The 17,986-nt window shown below is 43.1% G+C and overlaps 1 protein-coding gene across 1 annotated transcript in view; it reads left to right on the forward strand.

Moving 5' to 3' along the window:
* Nalcn (sodium leak channel, non-selective) overlaps nt 1-17,986 on the forward strand; it is a 357,549-nt gene that overhangs the window by 244,950 nt on the left and 94,613 nt on the right. Inside the window, exon 14 of the mRNA XM_012514741.1 lies at nt 16,916-17,052. Within this exon, the coding sequence (XP_012370195.1) occupies nt 16,916-17,052 (137 nt within the window). The remainder of the gene's footprint in view (nt 1-16,915; nt 17,053-17,986) is intronic.

Here is a 17,986-nt window from a genome sequence, read left to right on the forward strand (position 1 = left end):
AGGATGAACTGCCATCCTTTCCTTCTCAGATTCTTTGTCCTCTACACTCCAGACAGACCACTGAGTTGTCAGCTGATCCTTAAAGTTGTATGCTAGCTAACAACATTTACTACAGTGCTCCTCATGCTATTATGGCATTCATGGGAAATAATACGTGTACAGCACACTGGGGTCAGGAAATGCATGCAACTGGAAGCACCAAGTAACTAGGATTGCTGCTGCTCTGGGAAACGCTGAGACACCCAGGAAGTAGAGCAGCACACCCTGAAGGACTCACAAGTCGTGAGTGGCAGAAAGCTTACCCACTTCACTCAAAGCCACTGAAGCTGCTGAACTGCCCTGGAAGCTGCTTCTTAATCATTCGGCTGGAAAAGACTTTTGTTGTCGTTTTACATATTATCGCCCATAGCTTTCCATAATGTAGATTTCACAAGATGCCTCACATAGCATTTGATCTGCTATTTCTGAAATAGCCCCATCAATATTACAATTTTTAATGGTAAATTTTTATGTCACACTAAGATATGAACACAATAGGATTGTTGTTTTTAAAATGTGGTTAAGATTCAGTTTAAACCAGGAGGTCCCAGTAGAAGCCTGGAATTCAGGAATATCACTTACCAACAGTTTAAAGATATAGAAGCTCATGCAAAAAAGTGGGAACATCCAACTGGATGTTTGGAGTCAAAGAGGAAAAACTCAAAGATTCAGAAGGTCAGAATGAAAGAGAAGAGGTCCCTGTTAGAATTGGTGTCCTCTTGCTTGGCAAGTGCAAGGTCCTGAGTTCGATCCCTAGTACCAAAAAAAAAAAAAAGAAAAAGTTTTGGTGTCCTCCTACTAAGAGCTGATTTGTGTCCTACAAAAAGATATGCAGAAGCCCTGACCCCGAGTATGCGTGAATGTGACTTAATTGAGAATAAGGTCTTAGGAAGTGGAATCAACTTAAGAAGCCACCAGAGCGGCCCCTTATATGACTTGCATGCTTATGAGAAGAGGACAGGGACAGACAGAGGCACACAAGAAGACATTACACTATGGGGGAGACAGAGATTGCAGCAACACACCTGCATGGAACTGGCAGGCAAGATGATATCTCAGAAGCTGGAAGTAGTCCGCGGTGGACCCTCCCGCAGGACGTCCAGGAGGGTCCTGTCCTGCTCTCATCCTGACCTTAGAGTTCTAGTCCCTGTGAGCCAACAAATTTCTGTCATTCTAAGTCACCCTGCTCTTTGGAACTTTGTACCTCAGCCCTAGGAAATTAATACAGCTCCAGAACCTCAACAAGACAGAATCCCTTTCCAAAGCTGGAAAAGCCATGCGGTGAGGGCTTAGGACCATGGGGAGCAGCAGATGCACCCTTAAAATTCCAGACCAACCAGCAGCAGCGCCTCCAAGCAATTGGAGACATTTTCTTCTATCCTGAGCCAAACAAATCTCCCAAATCAAATACATTTGAGATTTTGTTGGAGGAAGGGTTTCTATCATCCATTCCAGAATTTCATTTTCTACGTGTTTGAGCTGTCCAGCTCCCTTTTATAGAAAATATTGGTTTAGAAAATTTGCTCTTTGGCTCACCCACTGGCACCCCAGGAACTGTTGCAGGTTTAAGTTGTATACCATTGCACAAACATAAAATTCCGCACATATGCCTGTATTTTTCAGTTTATAGTGGTGAGTTGTTGTTTGTGTCATTCTTCAATTGTGTTAATTAGAATGATTTTGAGTACAATTTTTCATTGCACTCTTAAAAATAGGTTCTCAAATTTTTTCTGTAAGAGTAAGTTTTGGAGGAAATATGTTTCCTATTTGGAGAGAAATTTACACATGACATCCACCTCAGTGAAGCCTTTCTTAGCTATGAGGATTCTGTCTCATTTTGCTTCTTATAATGAAGAGAGTGAAATTTTAAAGAACAATAGTCACTTCACTGCAAACAGCAAGAAGACAAGGAATAGCAACTGAACAGTAGACTTCTGTTTTCCAACTCCTGTCCCAAGCAATGGAAAACCAGATTATCATGGTTCTAAGAGAAAATCACTCACAATTGGTTTTCAGTTTTATGCTGCACCTGATACTTGCTGAGTCACAGAAAGGCACTGTCATAGCCCATGTGACTGGTAATGGGGAGCTATATTAATGAGCTTCACTCACCCTGTGTAGACTTAAACATGCATGTGTTGAGCACCTCCTCAGTGACTCAGCTCCTTTGGACTCATGTTTCACACTCTGGTTCTATTTTTCTAAGTAGTTCAAGTACTTTCCCATGCTCCCCAAAATATTTTCACTATGTTTTTGCTCAATTGTTGATCCAATATGTGAGCCCCTACCATGGAAAGGACATTGGACCAGGAATGGGGCAAATAAGACAGCAAATACGGTCTCTGCTCTTGAATTTGAATACAGGTTGAGTGTTTCTCATCTGAAATGCCTGGGGCAAGAAATAATCCAGGTTTCAGAGATTTTTTGTCTTTGGTTGGGTGGAGACATTTTTATAGGCTTTTCTGGGTGAGCTTCCATAATTATCTGTTCCACTTGCACCTTTCCCTCTGGAGCACCCTCTGTAATTTAATGACCTGGGTCCCAACTCTAATATATTGTCTTCTGAAGTTTTTCCTGCCATCTTGACTGATGCTTTGGTTCTCTTCCTGGTTCCATTGGTGTTTGATTCTAGACTCCTGTGCTAGACTCTGAGAAGTTCCTTACAGGTTAGGAGCTGACCTCACTGCAGCTGTACCTACTGGACACTGTGATGAGCTCCGTCGTTTCTCTCCAATTCTGTTCCGCTCTGCTGGTGTGCATACTGTATGGGGCTTTTGACTTCAAGTGCAGACGTATCTCTACTGTCTCCCTGTTTGTTATTACTGCGAACTTGCTGGCACAACCCCACCCACCCAAACCTCAGGCCCCAGAATTGTAGTCATCATCTCTAGGGGACAACACCCATCTGTGATGTGCAAAAATCTTTACCCCAGGATGTCCTCAATTTCTGGCCCAGTCTCTGGCTCTAGAGCTTCTCCCACTGGGGCCATACAAGCAAGCATTGATCTCTCAGGATAATAAAATCTGATAAACTCATGCAACTATCCCTTAATGAAAGCCTCCATTGCATTAATAAATACTGTCAGACAGCATTGTGTGGGGTTTTTTGTGCTTGAACAAAATGAAAGTCAGAAAAGCCATATATCCATTAATTTCTGTTTCTATAATTAACTCTCAAAATTCACCACTTTGGGATGAGTTTTCACTCAAAAGGTTTAAGAAAGGCATCAAATGCTACCTGTATACTTAACTTACTTTTCTAAGTATTTGAACTACTTAGAAAAATAGAACCAGAGTGTGAAACTTGAGTCCAAAGGAACTGAGTCACTGACGATGCTCCAACATGTGCATGTTGAAGTATACATGTCTGACATGTTTCTGATTGGATCATTTCCTCTTTCACTGAGTTAGCAGTTAAGTGATTCATCTTCTCAGTGGAGCTGATAGCAAACAACTCCAAATCCTTCCTTCCAGAAACAGTAGGCAGGAGCAGGATCTGCCCTCTCATTGCCCAAACCCTGCTCTGCTGACCATTCCTGCTTGATAGGCATGGACACAGGCATGTCCCCTCCCCAGTACAAAACCACGAGCCACACTTGTAGCAGAGTGGAGCTAACAGCAACTAAGATCAGACATGAGCTTGGACAAGACAGGACTGACTTGTAGTAACCAAAACTGACCAGAAAGTTGTGTCAATTACTTTTCTCTTGTTGCTGGGACAAAATACCTGATGAACAAAATTAAGGAAGGAAAGGCTTATTTGGCTTACAGTTTATGGAGATTTCAGTCTGTAATAGCTGGCTCCAAGGCAGGGTGGCATGACACAGAAACAACACTTCAAAGTGGCAGAAGACAGCAACAGCAGCAGGAACAAAATCAGGATGAGGAAGCCTCTTTTCTTCCCTTGTACTGTATGCTGACTACCCACCTGCACCTTCTCCCTGCCCTCCTCTTGCATGGGCTCAGGAGGCTTACAAAGTGAGGACCCTGGCCCCCTGCGAGTCACTTGGTTAACCTGCTAAACGTCTCAAGCTGACACAATGAGCGGCATCCTGGAGCAGTAAGGCCATGTCCTCTACACACCAGGAAGTAGAACTGTTGAGCTACTTAGTTGTGCGTCTAGACTTCTCAAGTTGACCCAATCTATCAACATTACAGTTATGAAACTTGTCTAGCTAAAGGGACCAGTCTTCTTACATTTGTTTATAATTCAATAACTTCATCCTTGTCCTTTCCTTACATTCTATTCAATGTGTGTGTGCTCAGGACCAGGCACACTAAGGGGAATCTGGGTCCCTCGCACTGCCACACACAGCCAAACGCCATGAGTATTTGGTGCCCTGAATCTAAGAGTAACTTAGATTGTTTGTAGGAAATGAGAAACATATATGTGTTGGTTTTTTTATGTTATCTCTATTTCTATCCTGTTTTGCATAAAATATGTTGATTAATGTAAATTTCCATAGTGCATCTAATAAGCACTTTTATCACGGTGTGCAAAATTTCACAATGCTACAATTGACCATAAGTATCCTCAGGAGCGATACCTACAAGATGCATGATTGTGGCCTCAAAACAGAATTAGTAGAAGGGACCAGCACCTTTGGGATCCAAAAGAAGAGGCTCTGTTCCAAAATACATGTCTTCTAGTCCTGAAACTTAAAAGGCTGTATTTATTTCATGGTAAATACTACTAATACAATTTTATAATTTTATATGTGTAATAAGGTGAAACAAATAAAGAAATTTATTGTAAACAGTGAAAGCCAAATTTCATACTGTCAGGAAAAAAAGTTAAGGAAAGCTTTAAAAAGTTTTTTAAAAAGATAAGGAAAGTGGAGTTGTGACGCTAGATTACAATATTTAAGATGGATGATATGTAAATAAGTGGATACAGACATTCATACTGTATGTGTGCATATGTTTATGCCAGACACATGCACACTTATAGGTAAATCGTCACAATACTAAATATAGTCAGTAGTGTGTGCTCATGTACAGTGTGCACACATACCGTCCTGGCTCTTATTGCTGAACAGCCTGGTAGCAGCAATGAAGATACCCCCTTTTTTGTAGTTCTTCCCTGGTTACAGTTACCCAAAGTCAACTGCAGTTTGAAAATATTAAATACAAAATTCTAGAAACAAATAATTCTTAAATTTTTCACTGCACTGAGTAGTGTGATAAAATCTCTACCATCCTGCATTGTCCTACCGTATCCCACCCGGGACGTGGGTCATCCTCTGTCCAGTGCACCCACGCTGTGTACAACGCCCTCATGTTAGGTAGCTAATGGCCACCTCATCTTTCAGATAGATTTTCGAGGTTTCATAGTGCCAGTGTTCAAGTGATTCTGATTTATTTAACCATGGCCTCAAAGTGCAAGAACACTGACAACCACACTTGGGATATGCCAGAGAGAAGCTGGAGAGTGTGTCGTTCAGGTGAACATATAGTGAGAGGTTTTGAGAAAGAAAGAGACCACATGTGCTAACTTCTAGTCTAGTATATTGTTATAGTTGTTTGTTGTTTTCATTAGTTATTGCTGTTCATCTTTTACTCAGCCTAATTTATAAGTAAACTTTATCATGGGGATATAGGCATGTACAGGGAAAAGCATAGACTTCAACTATACCTTGTTTCTGTTTCCCCATGGGTTAAGAATTCCAGGAGAGGGAGAGAGAGGTAAAGGGAGAGGAAAAGGAGGGAGGGGAGAGAGAGACAGAGAATGAGAGAGTGAGCAAGCCGAGCAACACAGACAGACAGACAGACAGACAGACAGACAGACAGACAGACAGACGGACGGACGGACGGACGGACAGACAGACAGAGGCAGAGGCAGAGACAAGGACAGAATAAAAGTTTTTCTAAAGGGTTGAGGAACCAACCAAAACACCTCCAGTGCCCAAATTAGGAACAATTTGAAAAATAAAATAAATAAGACAAATAAGAATAATACTGATTTATTACCTAGAGAATGAAGTGAATAACCTCAAATCTATATGATTGAATCCATAAGTAAAGGAGAATGGTCAACTCTTTCAGAATACCTTCAAATTTAAACAAATGTAGAGAAGTAGAAATGATAGAATAGCAGGTAAAGAAAACAGAAAGTCACCACGAAGACATCACAGTTAGAACTGTCATAGTCAAGATAGATGCAAAAATCACTGCATGAAACTTTAAAGAAAAATAGACTATATGCATAGACTCAAGATATCCCCTCCAAATAAATTTTTAAATAATTCTAGCATTTTTGACAAGTGTCCTCAAATTCTGTGAGATTCCTCCTTCCAAAAATATAAAGATTAGTTGTGCTGTGCTGAGCCTTAGCTGGACTTCAGCATCACCTACCACAAGTGACTACAGCTAACATCAATCATCCACAAGACATACTGAAATCACATGTACCCTGCTATGGTGAAAGGGACATGGCATTGCCCCAGAATTCTTCCAGAGAGTCTGTAACCTCAGTGTAAGCATGAGAAACCACTACACCCCAAACTGGGGGACACTCTGCAAAGTACCAGACTACTATACCTCACAACAATTAAAGTCATTAAATCAGGAACCTTTGAGTCATTGTCACAGCCAAAAGAAGCACGGGGAGTAGGACAACAAGAGCAAGATGGTGACTTGGACCAAGCCCTGGAACTGCCAGTAACACTCACACACAAAGATCAGGGATTCCAAGTAAGTTCCACACTGAAGTTAATAGTATTTGACCAAGGTTCATTTCTTAGTTCTGATTAATGTTCTGTGATTGCATAAGGTATTCATGCAAGAAAAAGTTAGCTCAAGAGAGTACAGGAACTCTGTATTTGTTGCAACTCTTGCATCAGTTTAAATTTATTTCAAAATAAAGAGACTTTTTAAAAATTTGGGAAGGATTTTCTATAGTAAACCTATTGATACATGCATTTAAACTGTTCAAGATACATACACAGATCTGTGATTTTTTTATTATTAATATGTTGTATTGAACTTCATAGTTGATTATACTTTTATCTTAAAACATTAATAGTACACTCTTCATCAAGATCTAAATGCTTTTATTGTTCCATTATGAAATAATTTTTGTAATTTTTATTATGTTTCTATGAGAAAACCAAATGTGACTAGTCCTTTCTCCTTTGTGGTCTTTGTCTATAATATAATTCACCTGAAATTGGAAGGACTGGATGTGCTGGCGGCTAAGATTGACTCCACATTGTAAGGAGACCAAGAAAAGAACAAGAGGGGAAGAGAAGGATTACAAATGCCTCACGTTGGCCTCCTCATGGGCTGTAATTGATTTTCCCTCTCTCATTGTCTTCTGTGTGTACACGTGCAGTGCAAGGCCACACATATCAACAGCCTTGCTCTTGATTTGCAGTGTGTTGTTCTAGTGAGTGTGACCACCAACTCACAGGACACCCAGAGCTCCGTGGAGGAGAAGTTTACTGTAGCTCACAGTTTCAGGAGGTTCGACGCATGGTCAGTTGGCCCCAAGAAAGAAACACCATGGCTGAAAAGGGCTGTTGATCAGAGCTACTTTCTCTTTTGGTGGCCAGGAAGCAGAGGAAGGGACAAGGCACCAAATTTTCCAAGGCCATGCCTCTATGACCCACCCAGACGCACTGGAAAGTGTGCCCTACCAACCACCACAGATGCTCACAAGTCATTCAAGTTGACCCAGTCAAGGCTCACAGTAAAGGAAAGACATGCGCAAGTAAAATGTCACAGTGCAAAGCCCTGGGCTTACTAGGTGGAGGACATGCAAGGACACACAGGACATCTGTTCCTACTTCAGGGAAAAGGCAGGTCAGGGAACATGAGTCAAAACTAATGGATAAAATTTTATTCAGAAAGTGGAGAAAAATGTTCCAAATGAAGAGGCAGCAGACACAGAATTGCTGAAGCAAAAGTTCATCTGTTGCTTGAAAGTTGTTCACCAGGGCAATGCGACACAATTTTTAGAGACCCAGGAAAGTCTGTCGTCAAATCCCCACTCTGCCATATCTGGCTGTGAGACTTTGGGTGGCTGATTTAAACTCTTGTACCTCAATTCCTTTAGCTACAACATGATATGACATGATGCTAATTATGAGCTTTACTATTAAGAATCTATTTTGATAACTAAATAATATTCACACATAAAATCTTGAGTGGCACACCCAGCGCACATGTTTAGTACCCAACTGCCAATTGTTCTGAGAAATATTCCTAGAAGAAGGGATTTGGAAAAGATTAAGAAGAGTTAAATACAGTAGGAAAGTGTGTCACAGGCAAGGCGCAGTACATTCTGTAAAATCAGAGATGAAATAATTGAGTGGGAGGAAAACACAGCCTAGAAGGTCATAGAGTGGAAAGGACAGGGCATTGGAAGACACTTTACACCTCGCTCAGAAGAACAATATTTCTTCTATATGTAATCGACAGTCTTTGAATTACTTTAAGGACCAAGGGGAACATAATGGTATTCCTTTTATTTACTTTTTCATTCCGTGTGTGTGTGTGTGTGTGTGTGTGTGTGTGTGTGTGTGTGTGCATCTGTCCTGACAAATTTAAAAGGACAAGACTAAGATGGAAATATAGCTGAAAGGCTTAGCAGATTTCAGTTAGGTACCTAAACCATTGGACTTAGCAGCCTGGGGGACATCGGTGACTTGGACAAGTGCAGCCCAGAGGGTGACACCAAAGACCTGAGACCAGAAAGGGTGGAAGATGAGTAGGTGGCAGCGTAGACCACATGCAGGCATCCCCTCTAAATAAGTGGGCTTGAGAAGGGAGGGGGACAAGATGGGGAGGAATATTTGCCTCTGTTTTCACTTTCAGTTTTACCATCACAAGGCTTGAGAAAATAGACCAGTCAGAACAGCAAAGGGGACAAGTGGGACAGAGAGGACAAGGGAGGTGGTCACAGCCGAGATGGCAGAAGGAGCTGGAAGAGCCAGGTTTGAGCCCTCTTCTTCTGTATCCCTGATGCTCCAGGGAAATCACCTTCCTGCTGAATGGCATAGCGATGACTCTGGCTTTTGTAGCACGTCCCTTAAGTAATTCAAGTTATAGGCAACATGCTAGCTCACTTGCTGGCATCTATATAAAACAGTGAAGATGCTCATTTCTCATTTGAAAGCACTAAAATCAACAAATGGTTAAGAGATTATAAAACTATGCACAAAGTCCTGAGTTTGGGCCCCACCACCACCGGAAAAGAGAGCAGGAGAGAGAGTGATTAGACCGCTCAGTGGCCCAAGTGCCTGCATGGCAAGTATAAGGGCCTGAGTTCAATTTCTAGTACCAAAAATGAAATAAAATATAAACCAATATTTAAATCTAAATCTTTTTACTCTTTTTTACACTATTTTTCTTAGACTATGAAATCACATTTTCTAAGAAAAGGGGGACAACTATATGAGGACACGAAAGTATACACACACATGCAGTGTGTGTATTCTTTTTGAATGTTTCTTATTATGGGCTTTTTTCTATTATTTACTGAATATTCATCTCAGCAGAAACTAAGTTTACAGTTTATATGGAACTCTAATATAATTTTATCTGAAGTGGAGAAAACAAAACACATTTTTTTATCATAATGAGCGTATTTCTATGACTCAGTAAACTCCCAGTGGAAACAATTGTGTCTCAGTTGAATAACACAAAAGGAATAAAATATAAAATAGAGGTATTTGGGATATGGAAGAAAATACAAATAAAAGCAATCTCTATTCATCACCATGGTCTCTAAGAAATAATTAATTAAGCTAATGGGATTTTGACAAACAATAATATAAGCAGAATTTATGCCCTCAACATAATTAGGCATTCTAATTTTTGAATAGAATTTTTTCACTTGCTAATTTATTAGAGTTTCTGCACATTTAGTGCTTTCGCGAATATTATTTACATTGCTGCCCAAAATAACCTTACGAAGGGCACTTAAGCTCGTAAGATCCTGAGTTCAGCATTAAGAGTAAGCAAGTAAATATTTCGTGTACATTTCAAGAAGGGCATAGGGTGGCGCCGACGCAGCAGCCCCAGCTCCGCACTCTGCTGAGCTCCTAATGCAACAAGCACCCCGCAGCTGCTCCATTCCCCTGAGCCACCGATCCACTCCCCACCTACTTCTGGGGTGTGACACGTGGATGAGCAACAGCTCAGAGCGCGTGGGGAGAGGCAAGCCTGTAGCTAATCGGCTAAGGTGATGAAATGACAGTGACCATTTGGGTTGCTAACATAAAAATGTAGCTGTTCTGCCCCACAGGTCATTTAAGAAATGGGCCCTTCTGCTTATTTGGGTGGCTTGAGTAGAGGCGTCGAAATAATGAAAACCACTGTTTGACCTTGAGGGTGCTGAACTGGTGAAGATTTTTCTGTAGAAGAAGAAAAAATGAGTGACATTTTTAAAGGATACATTTTCAAAGTCTATCGGATTACTGGTCGACACGCAGCTGCGCAAGCTGACAGCTCCTTGCCTGCAGCAAAGACTAAAAAGTCCTCCCCTTTGAGAAACTCCATCGGATTTGGCCAACTACAGAAGGATATACTTTATATTTTTATATCAAGGGTTTATAATAACACAGGAATAGTATTAAAAACCAGCCTATTAGATCATTATTCCACATAACCCATCTGCTTTCACTCAGAAGCCATGGAATTTAGGTTGCAAAATCAACAGTAAACAAAATAGCCAGAAAAAGTCCCTTGCAAAATAATTGTTCGTGCTTTAGAAAGATTTTAGTTCTGAATTGCTATGTCATTTGTAGATTCCGAGGAAGTAGCCAGTGCAATTGTGTCAAGGAGCAAAGAGAATTCAGCCGAGCTTACCCCCATAACAATGGGGAGAGACTCTTCCTTACCCCCGATTGAGCATAATGTGGTCATTTTTAATACACAGAAGAGCCAACAACTACTCTTCAGTTATGCTAACCAGTCTGTCTACACACATTTTCGCAACTAGCAGAAACTTGATTTGAAAATGAGACTCTTTCACAAGTGTAGGTGCTTTTTAAATTGTTTTCTTCTAGAAAAATCACCTAAAAGATTATGTAATCCTTCAATTCAGTTATTTGTCACAGTATTCAGTAGGGAAGTGACAGTGAATCGTGTCTGAGTATCTTAACAGAAGAAAGCAGAGGCTGCAACGTGGCAGATTGAAGCAATGTGGCAGGCAGAGCAGGGTGTGAGGCGTGCAGTGATTACACCCGAACTCTCCTGAGAAGCTCAAGAAAGAAAGCAAAAGGCTTCCAGCCACCCAATGCGCAGCGATATCTCAGCGAGACACCTGCCGAGCTGGAGAATATAGCACTGAGCTCAGATGATGTATATTTTTTTTAAAACTCAAGGTTTGAAATTTGCTTCTTTGATTCCAGCTTCTTCTTTGCAAATGTGCCCACCCCACCCCACCCCACCCCGCCTGTGTGCATCTGTGACAAAGCTACCATCTGATCCGTCGGCCGTCGGGTTGGGTGAGACTCCACGGTCTGCTGAAACCATTATTAACTCTCTTTGTGCTGTGCTTTATATGTTAAGTTTTTCAAGAGAAAGAGGAGACTCTTAACATTCTATGCACCGTGCTCCTTCCCTGCAAGTCAGGACTTTTGAATTTTTAATGGACAACTACAATTATAATTGCTTTATTTTAAGAGGTCTGCCTTTGGGGGGGAATGCCTCCATGATCATAAATTCATATCCACTCTTTTTATTGATATCATTCACTCACTTGCATCAAAGTAGCTGTAAGCTTGGAAAAATCTGTGTTTAACCTCAGGAAGGAAAAACAAGTAGACAAAAGGTAAAATACCTTTTTTATTACACTGCAAAGCAGCTTGCCTGTGGCTTCCAAGTATCCTGAAGGTATTTACGTGTCCTGGCTGCCTCAGCCTCTCCTAACCTGCAAGATAGACCGCCCATTCGCATCTTGGGCCCTCTTTTTTCTCTCTTTGTGTCTTGGTCAGGCTTGCAGATAGGAGAAGGAGAAGGGGTGAAGGTTCTGTGGACTGACTGTGATAAAGTAGGAATTAAACAATGTGGCTGCACGTCACCGGGATTATGGGCATGTACCACTGTGCCCAGTTTTACCTCATTTAATTGTGTCATCCTGGGGAGTCTCCAATATTATATAGTCTTAAAAAGTCTAATATTATATATTATCATTTTCACCATACAATTGAATTGGCTGGGTCATCTTCATTGTCGGTGACGCAGAGTCAGAGTACCAGGTTCATTTTTACATACTGAATGCACCCAAACTAAACAGACCAAGGAATGATGTCCGCCCCTGAGAAGCCCCTGCCCTCGCCCTCTTCCCACAGCGTCCCTCCCCAGCAGGCACCACCACCACACAAACCACTCGCACCTGCCTGGAGATCTCGTCAGCAATGTAAATGCACAGTGGACTGCCTTTTGCTGCCTGGCTTCCCTCCCCCAACAGTAGGTTGTAAAATTCACCCCAGCCTCGTGTAGCTTGCTCATTCATGTGTTCAAATAAGCACCAGTTTACTTCTGCATTTTACTGCAGATGAGCATTTTGATGGTTTACAGTTGGGGCTCTTTATCCACCTTAATGCTCTTTGTTTATTTTCTTATTATTTCTGAGAACACAAAGCTAGACTGAGCCTCAGCTCCTACACTCAAGTGGTCTCCCACCGCAGCCCCCAGTTAGTTCCTGGGGCCACGGAGAGACAATACCTTGACTAAATAAATGCTTACAACATGCAGAAACACGCAGCCAAGGGATCTACTTTAAACATAAGCCACCAAGAAATGCAATATATATTGTAACATTTAGGACATTTCCTTCCAATTGTGTATTTTCTACTGTAAGCAAGTGACCTTTCATTAAGTTCCTCACATTATTTCTGGATTCTACTGCACGAAGCAGTTGGGACTTCCAAATGGCTCCACCGTAGCCAAGGCAGGGTGTGGCTGAGGGCTATTTCATGGTTCTGGCAGTTGTGCCCTGGGGTGGACTCGCAGGTGCCTGGCTGTGTGTGCTCACCACTGGTTGGCCCCTAGCTGGGAGCTGCAGAAGAGGCCACGGTGAGAGCTGCCGAGTCTCAGGCTCGAACGGCCACTCATCGCTCCCTCCGCACTGCCCTCCTGCACACTGAGGAGAGGGGATGCCTGTGCTGAGGAGGAGAATTGGCAGGACCAGGAGGAGCCTCGGAGCAGTCCCAAAGAGTCTCTTTCTTTCCTTCTAACACCGTGTAGGTGCCCTGGCCATCTCATGCGGCACTGTAGTTCCTTTCTAAACACTCTCTTCCTCTCTAGAAAGGGATAGGAAAGGAAATTTTAACATGGCATCTTGCTCCTACAGAACTTACCATCTCTGGGAGTGTTAATACTTTTACTGCAAATTAAAATGGGTGAGGCTCACTTGTCACATGTGTGAGCAGAGGTCACCTTTAGTACTAGTAGCCCGCACGTGTTAAGCACGACAGTCTTGCATACTGAACGAAATACAACTTGCCACTTCCCCAACACATTCTTTTTTCAAAGCTGTGTATGTCTAAATTCAATCTAAATACTCATCAGCTTGTCATTGACTAATATCAGCTCAATTTGAATACTGAAAGAAACTAATTGTATTCTATTAGGTGGAGGTAGGTTGCCTATACTATACTCCAACAAATCTGCTCAGTTAATAAGCTGATCCTTTGTACTTCTCTCTCCACACTTTGGAAACACCTGTCATCTCCCAGTTGTTTGCTACAGAGTTTAGTTCTACTACCTGATAAGTACAATTCTTTATTCCACGAATATTTGCTTAACTCACTTTAGGGCAACTACTAAGCCAAATGCTGGCCGTGGGATGAAGAGAACAGCCCTGCATGGTCCCTGTCCTCACAGGGGGCATAGCCTCTGTGAAAAGAGCAGCACTATTCACAGGGTCCTTTGATAGCACTTCAAGTGATGACATGCACAGTGTGTTCAGTAACATCCTCTGAAACGTTCGCGTCCAGGCCTGGCTCAGAATGAGACCCTGTTTGCAGATGTGAGCAGTTAAACTCACCCTTTGGAATCAGGGTGGGTTCTGAATCTTTAGCGGAGAAAGGCTGAAGAGATTCAGATACACAGGCAGAGAAACACACGAGGAAGAAGGCATGAGGTACCAGAGGCACAGAGGAGTGGGTTCAAGCCAGGGAGCAGCCGGCCTGCCCAGACTCGCCAGAGGCCAGGAGAGGGGATTCTGGTCTGGCGCCTGCGAAGGGTACACGGTCCCACTGAACCCTTGGCCTCCACTTGCAGCCTCTGGAGTGGGGAGAGGTTGGCAGATTGTGCCACTCTGCATTGCCAGGCCTGTGAATAACAGGGGGGAGCAGGCTGTCCTGGGACAGTGACACAAGGTGCATTAGGTTAGTCCACAAGAAATTGCTTTGCCCATGTGAGTATGTGGCCGAGTAGCATCCTGTGAAGTCCTGGGAGGAAGACAGATGGTTGGAGGAAGCTTCTCCAAGGGATTGCGAGGGGAGCTGAAAAGTCAGTAGAGGGAAGGAAATCCCAGACAGAGGAGGAAGAGGAGGAGGTCCAGCAGGGGGCGCGGGGCCCGTCCAGGTGCAGGCAGAGGGTGCGCAGGCCCTGGAAAGGGAAAGACAGGAGCTTCGCAGCAGGGCCAGCTGAGGCTACGTGGGAGTGAGGGCCCAAAGCGGCCCTGGAGGCTCAGGGAGAGGGTTCCAACTTTTTCTTTTAAGAACAGAGGGCCTTGGCAGGCTGAGAGCGTTTAGGAAAGAACCCTATGTTTTCATTTCAATGATGAGCCCTACCCAATACGCCAGTGATCCAGTCCTGGTGCAAGTCAAGCCCCGTGGTCACGTCCGCAGTGGCGCGCAGCCCTTCTGCTGCCCAGAGCACCGTCCTCCGTATTTCTCCCGTCACTCGCTACGCGCTGTTCCTGAGCACTCTCTGAACGAGTCCACCAGGGTAAGCGTTGTGTTTTGCTGGCGCTGAAGGTAGGACTCCACCAGGTTACACACGGATGTCGTGAGAACAGGCGCAGTGGCTCGGCTATCTCTACATCCCCAGGGGGCAGCGCAGAGTCTGGCTTGTGGATTTAGGAATGGCAGCATCGACGTGAAAATGGATGAGTTGATGAATGAATAATTAGAAATACTTCACTTCTACTCTGTCTTATCACCCTGGCTTTAGCAAGATCGAACTAATTGCTCGTGGTCTGGTCTGTCTTAATAAGTTAACTGCTTTTCTTTTCTCTGAATGTTGCCAGTTTGTTTTTGACAGTCACATCACCGACCTTTTAGAAAACAAAATTGTTTCTTGTATGTCTTCACTGAGGACAGAATCCCTTCTCCAGGTCCTCAGCACGTGCAGAAGCTAGCAAGTTAGTGTTGTGTCTTTGGCGCTGGCTCCTTGCCATCCTTCTCGTCAAGGACACGTCCTCTGCATGCATCTCCATGCTTAAGTGCTCCAGTTAGAGGAGGCAGCACTGGCCCCTGCCCTAAGGGAGATTTTCCTTGAGACAGATGGGTAAAGGTTCAGCGCCAAACCCGATAAGATGGGCGAGAGGATAGGGCGGAATGTGCCTGCTACACCTAAGAAAAACGAAAGGGCAATCTTGGTAGCAGAAATCAAGATGCCTCAGGTCTCTGGAGCTCACAGCCAGACGACAGCTGAGACATCAGTCACGTTAGAATCCGTGTCCCTGCAAAACTCAGCCGTCCCGTTCTCTCTGTCTGGGTTAGATTTTCACACAAAAGTAGCAGGAAAACTTTGCTCCCTTGTCCTGTGAGCAAAGTTCTTTCAGCCTCCAATGTTAACTTTCCCACCACCCCAAGACAAAGTGTCACTTGAAGCAGAAGCACACTCAACAAGGGGGTCATGAGCTGATGGCTTTGGAGCGGAGGTATCCAACCTGGCCGAAGGTCTGCCCGAATTGAACATGGTCGTTGGGTGGGATGCAGTTGCAAGCTGGAGAAGAAGACAGGAAGGAAGTGAAGATGAATCACATTCTGTAGAGAGATCAGAGAGGTGAAGAGGGGTAAAGGGACCTGAAGGAGGAGAGAAAGAGGACAGGAGAGTGCATAGCCGCTCTGCCAGCCGAAATCAATCTCCATCATTTCTCCTTCGCTCTGCGTTGTCTTCCATTGGTGACATTGTCTCTGCCCCACAGACACACACACACACACACACACACACAAACACACACACTATATATATGATAAATCATATATATGTGATATATGATTTTATCATATATATGATAAGTTTACTTGCTATTACTCACATATTACAGCATTTAAAAACTAGTAGTTCCGCTGCTCAGTGCCTGCCTGGCAAGTGCAAGTTCATGAGTTCGATTCCCCCAATAGAAAAAAAAAAAAAAAAAAACAACTAGCAGTTCTTAAGCGTCTTCGCAACCAAACAAAAAACTTCTGCTTTGCTGATCAAATATGTTTCTGTTTAGAGCGATTCCTTTTGATCTGCTAGACAGCCTGAGAGATTCTCTTGACATTTTCTGTTGTTTCAAATGTTATTACATTTGCATGCTTCTGTGGTTTACGCTTTTATTGTCATTCTTTTAAATTCTAACTCTAGCATCTGGAAATACAGAACAGTTTTTGTTTAGTCATGTGACCGATCTTAAGTAAAAATTATAAAATGTGCATAAGTTGAAAATAGATTTATTAGCATGAAGAATAAAATAATATAAAATTTATTCTTCATTTTATTCCAATTTAGATTTTTAAATTGTGCTTTTGTTTCCCGGGGTCAGTTCTAACACACTAGAACGCTCTCACAATGCGTGGCAGGTGAGACTTGCTTGGTGGTACTTTGCTGCCATCTACTGGTCCTCTGTGTAATTACTATCACCGCTCTAACCAGTGCTCCATTGGTTTCCCTTTTTTCTTCTGTTTGTTTGTTTGCTCTTATTTAGTTAAAGCAAAGTGAAGCAAATGCAGACACAAAAGAAAAGCTCCCTTTGCGCCTGAGGATCTTTGAAAAATTTCCAAACAGACCACAAATGGTGAAAATCTCAAAACTTCCGTCAGACTTCACGGTCCCTAAAATCAGGTACTGAAATTTTTCTTCCATTGTATATCTTAGTTACACGGTGAGCGAGTCATAATAAATTGGGCCCAACCTCTCCAACACGCACGCAGGTGGGTTTCTTTCCTGCTGTTTTTGAGCTGTTGCCTATATTTTCCGCTCTACCCCATTTGAAAACCTGTCATCCCCCCCCCCATCAGCGAGTGGGCAGTGTACAGCTCCTGGGGGGGCTTCTCCCCGCCCCCCTTTCCCCCAACTTCCCCGCAAGTAAATGACAAGAGTGCTCAGTGTGGAGGGAAGGCAGCGAGAGGTCGCCCTCTGGCCGTGAGCCCGGCAGGCATACAATCGTCATCGCGGCCCTTTTATTTCAAGCAAACAGAAAGCAGTGCAGCCAGCTCTTGGACTGCAGCATTTGATTACTCTGACACACCTGGTCACAGGAGAATTTGGCTTGCACTGTTTAAAGTACATGGTGTGTTACACTCACACTGATTTGACATTACCACTCTAGTTAAGCAAACAAATGGAATAATAATGTTCTTTTTTTATGTATTTGGTACAGGGTCTGACTATCCTCCTGTTTTCAGCCTCCCCAGAGCTGGGATTACAGGGGTGTGCCACCACACCCAGACTTGGTGGCCCGCTCAGCGCACCTGGGGCAGGGCCTTTTGTGCCAGGGATCATACCCGGGTCACTGTGCTTGCCCAAGCAGGCGCTTAGTCCACTGAGCTATCTCACCAGCCCTGGAATAATAATATTCTATTCCTTTTTAGTAATGAAAAGAAATTCTCCAGTGATAGCTCAGAAAAATCAGAACTAGAATCCAGATTATTTTAAATTATTTACTTCATAAGCTTGAGAACATCCAGGTGAGTTTGGCTACAAAAGTATGAGACTCGATATGGTCCATAAAATTTTTAATTCAAACAGAAAAAGGCAAGACGTGTATAGCCTGATG

This window comes from Octodon degus, unplaced genomic scaffold, assembly GCF_000260255.1.
Source record: "Octodon degus isolate 3935 unplaced genomic scaffold, OctDeg1.0 scaffold00039, whole genome shotgun sequence".
Lineage (NCBI taxonomy): Eukaryota > Metazoa > Chordata > Mammalia > Rodentia > Octodontidae > Octodon > Octodon degus.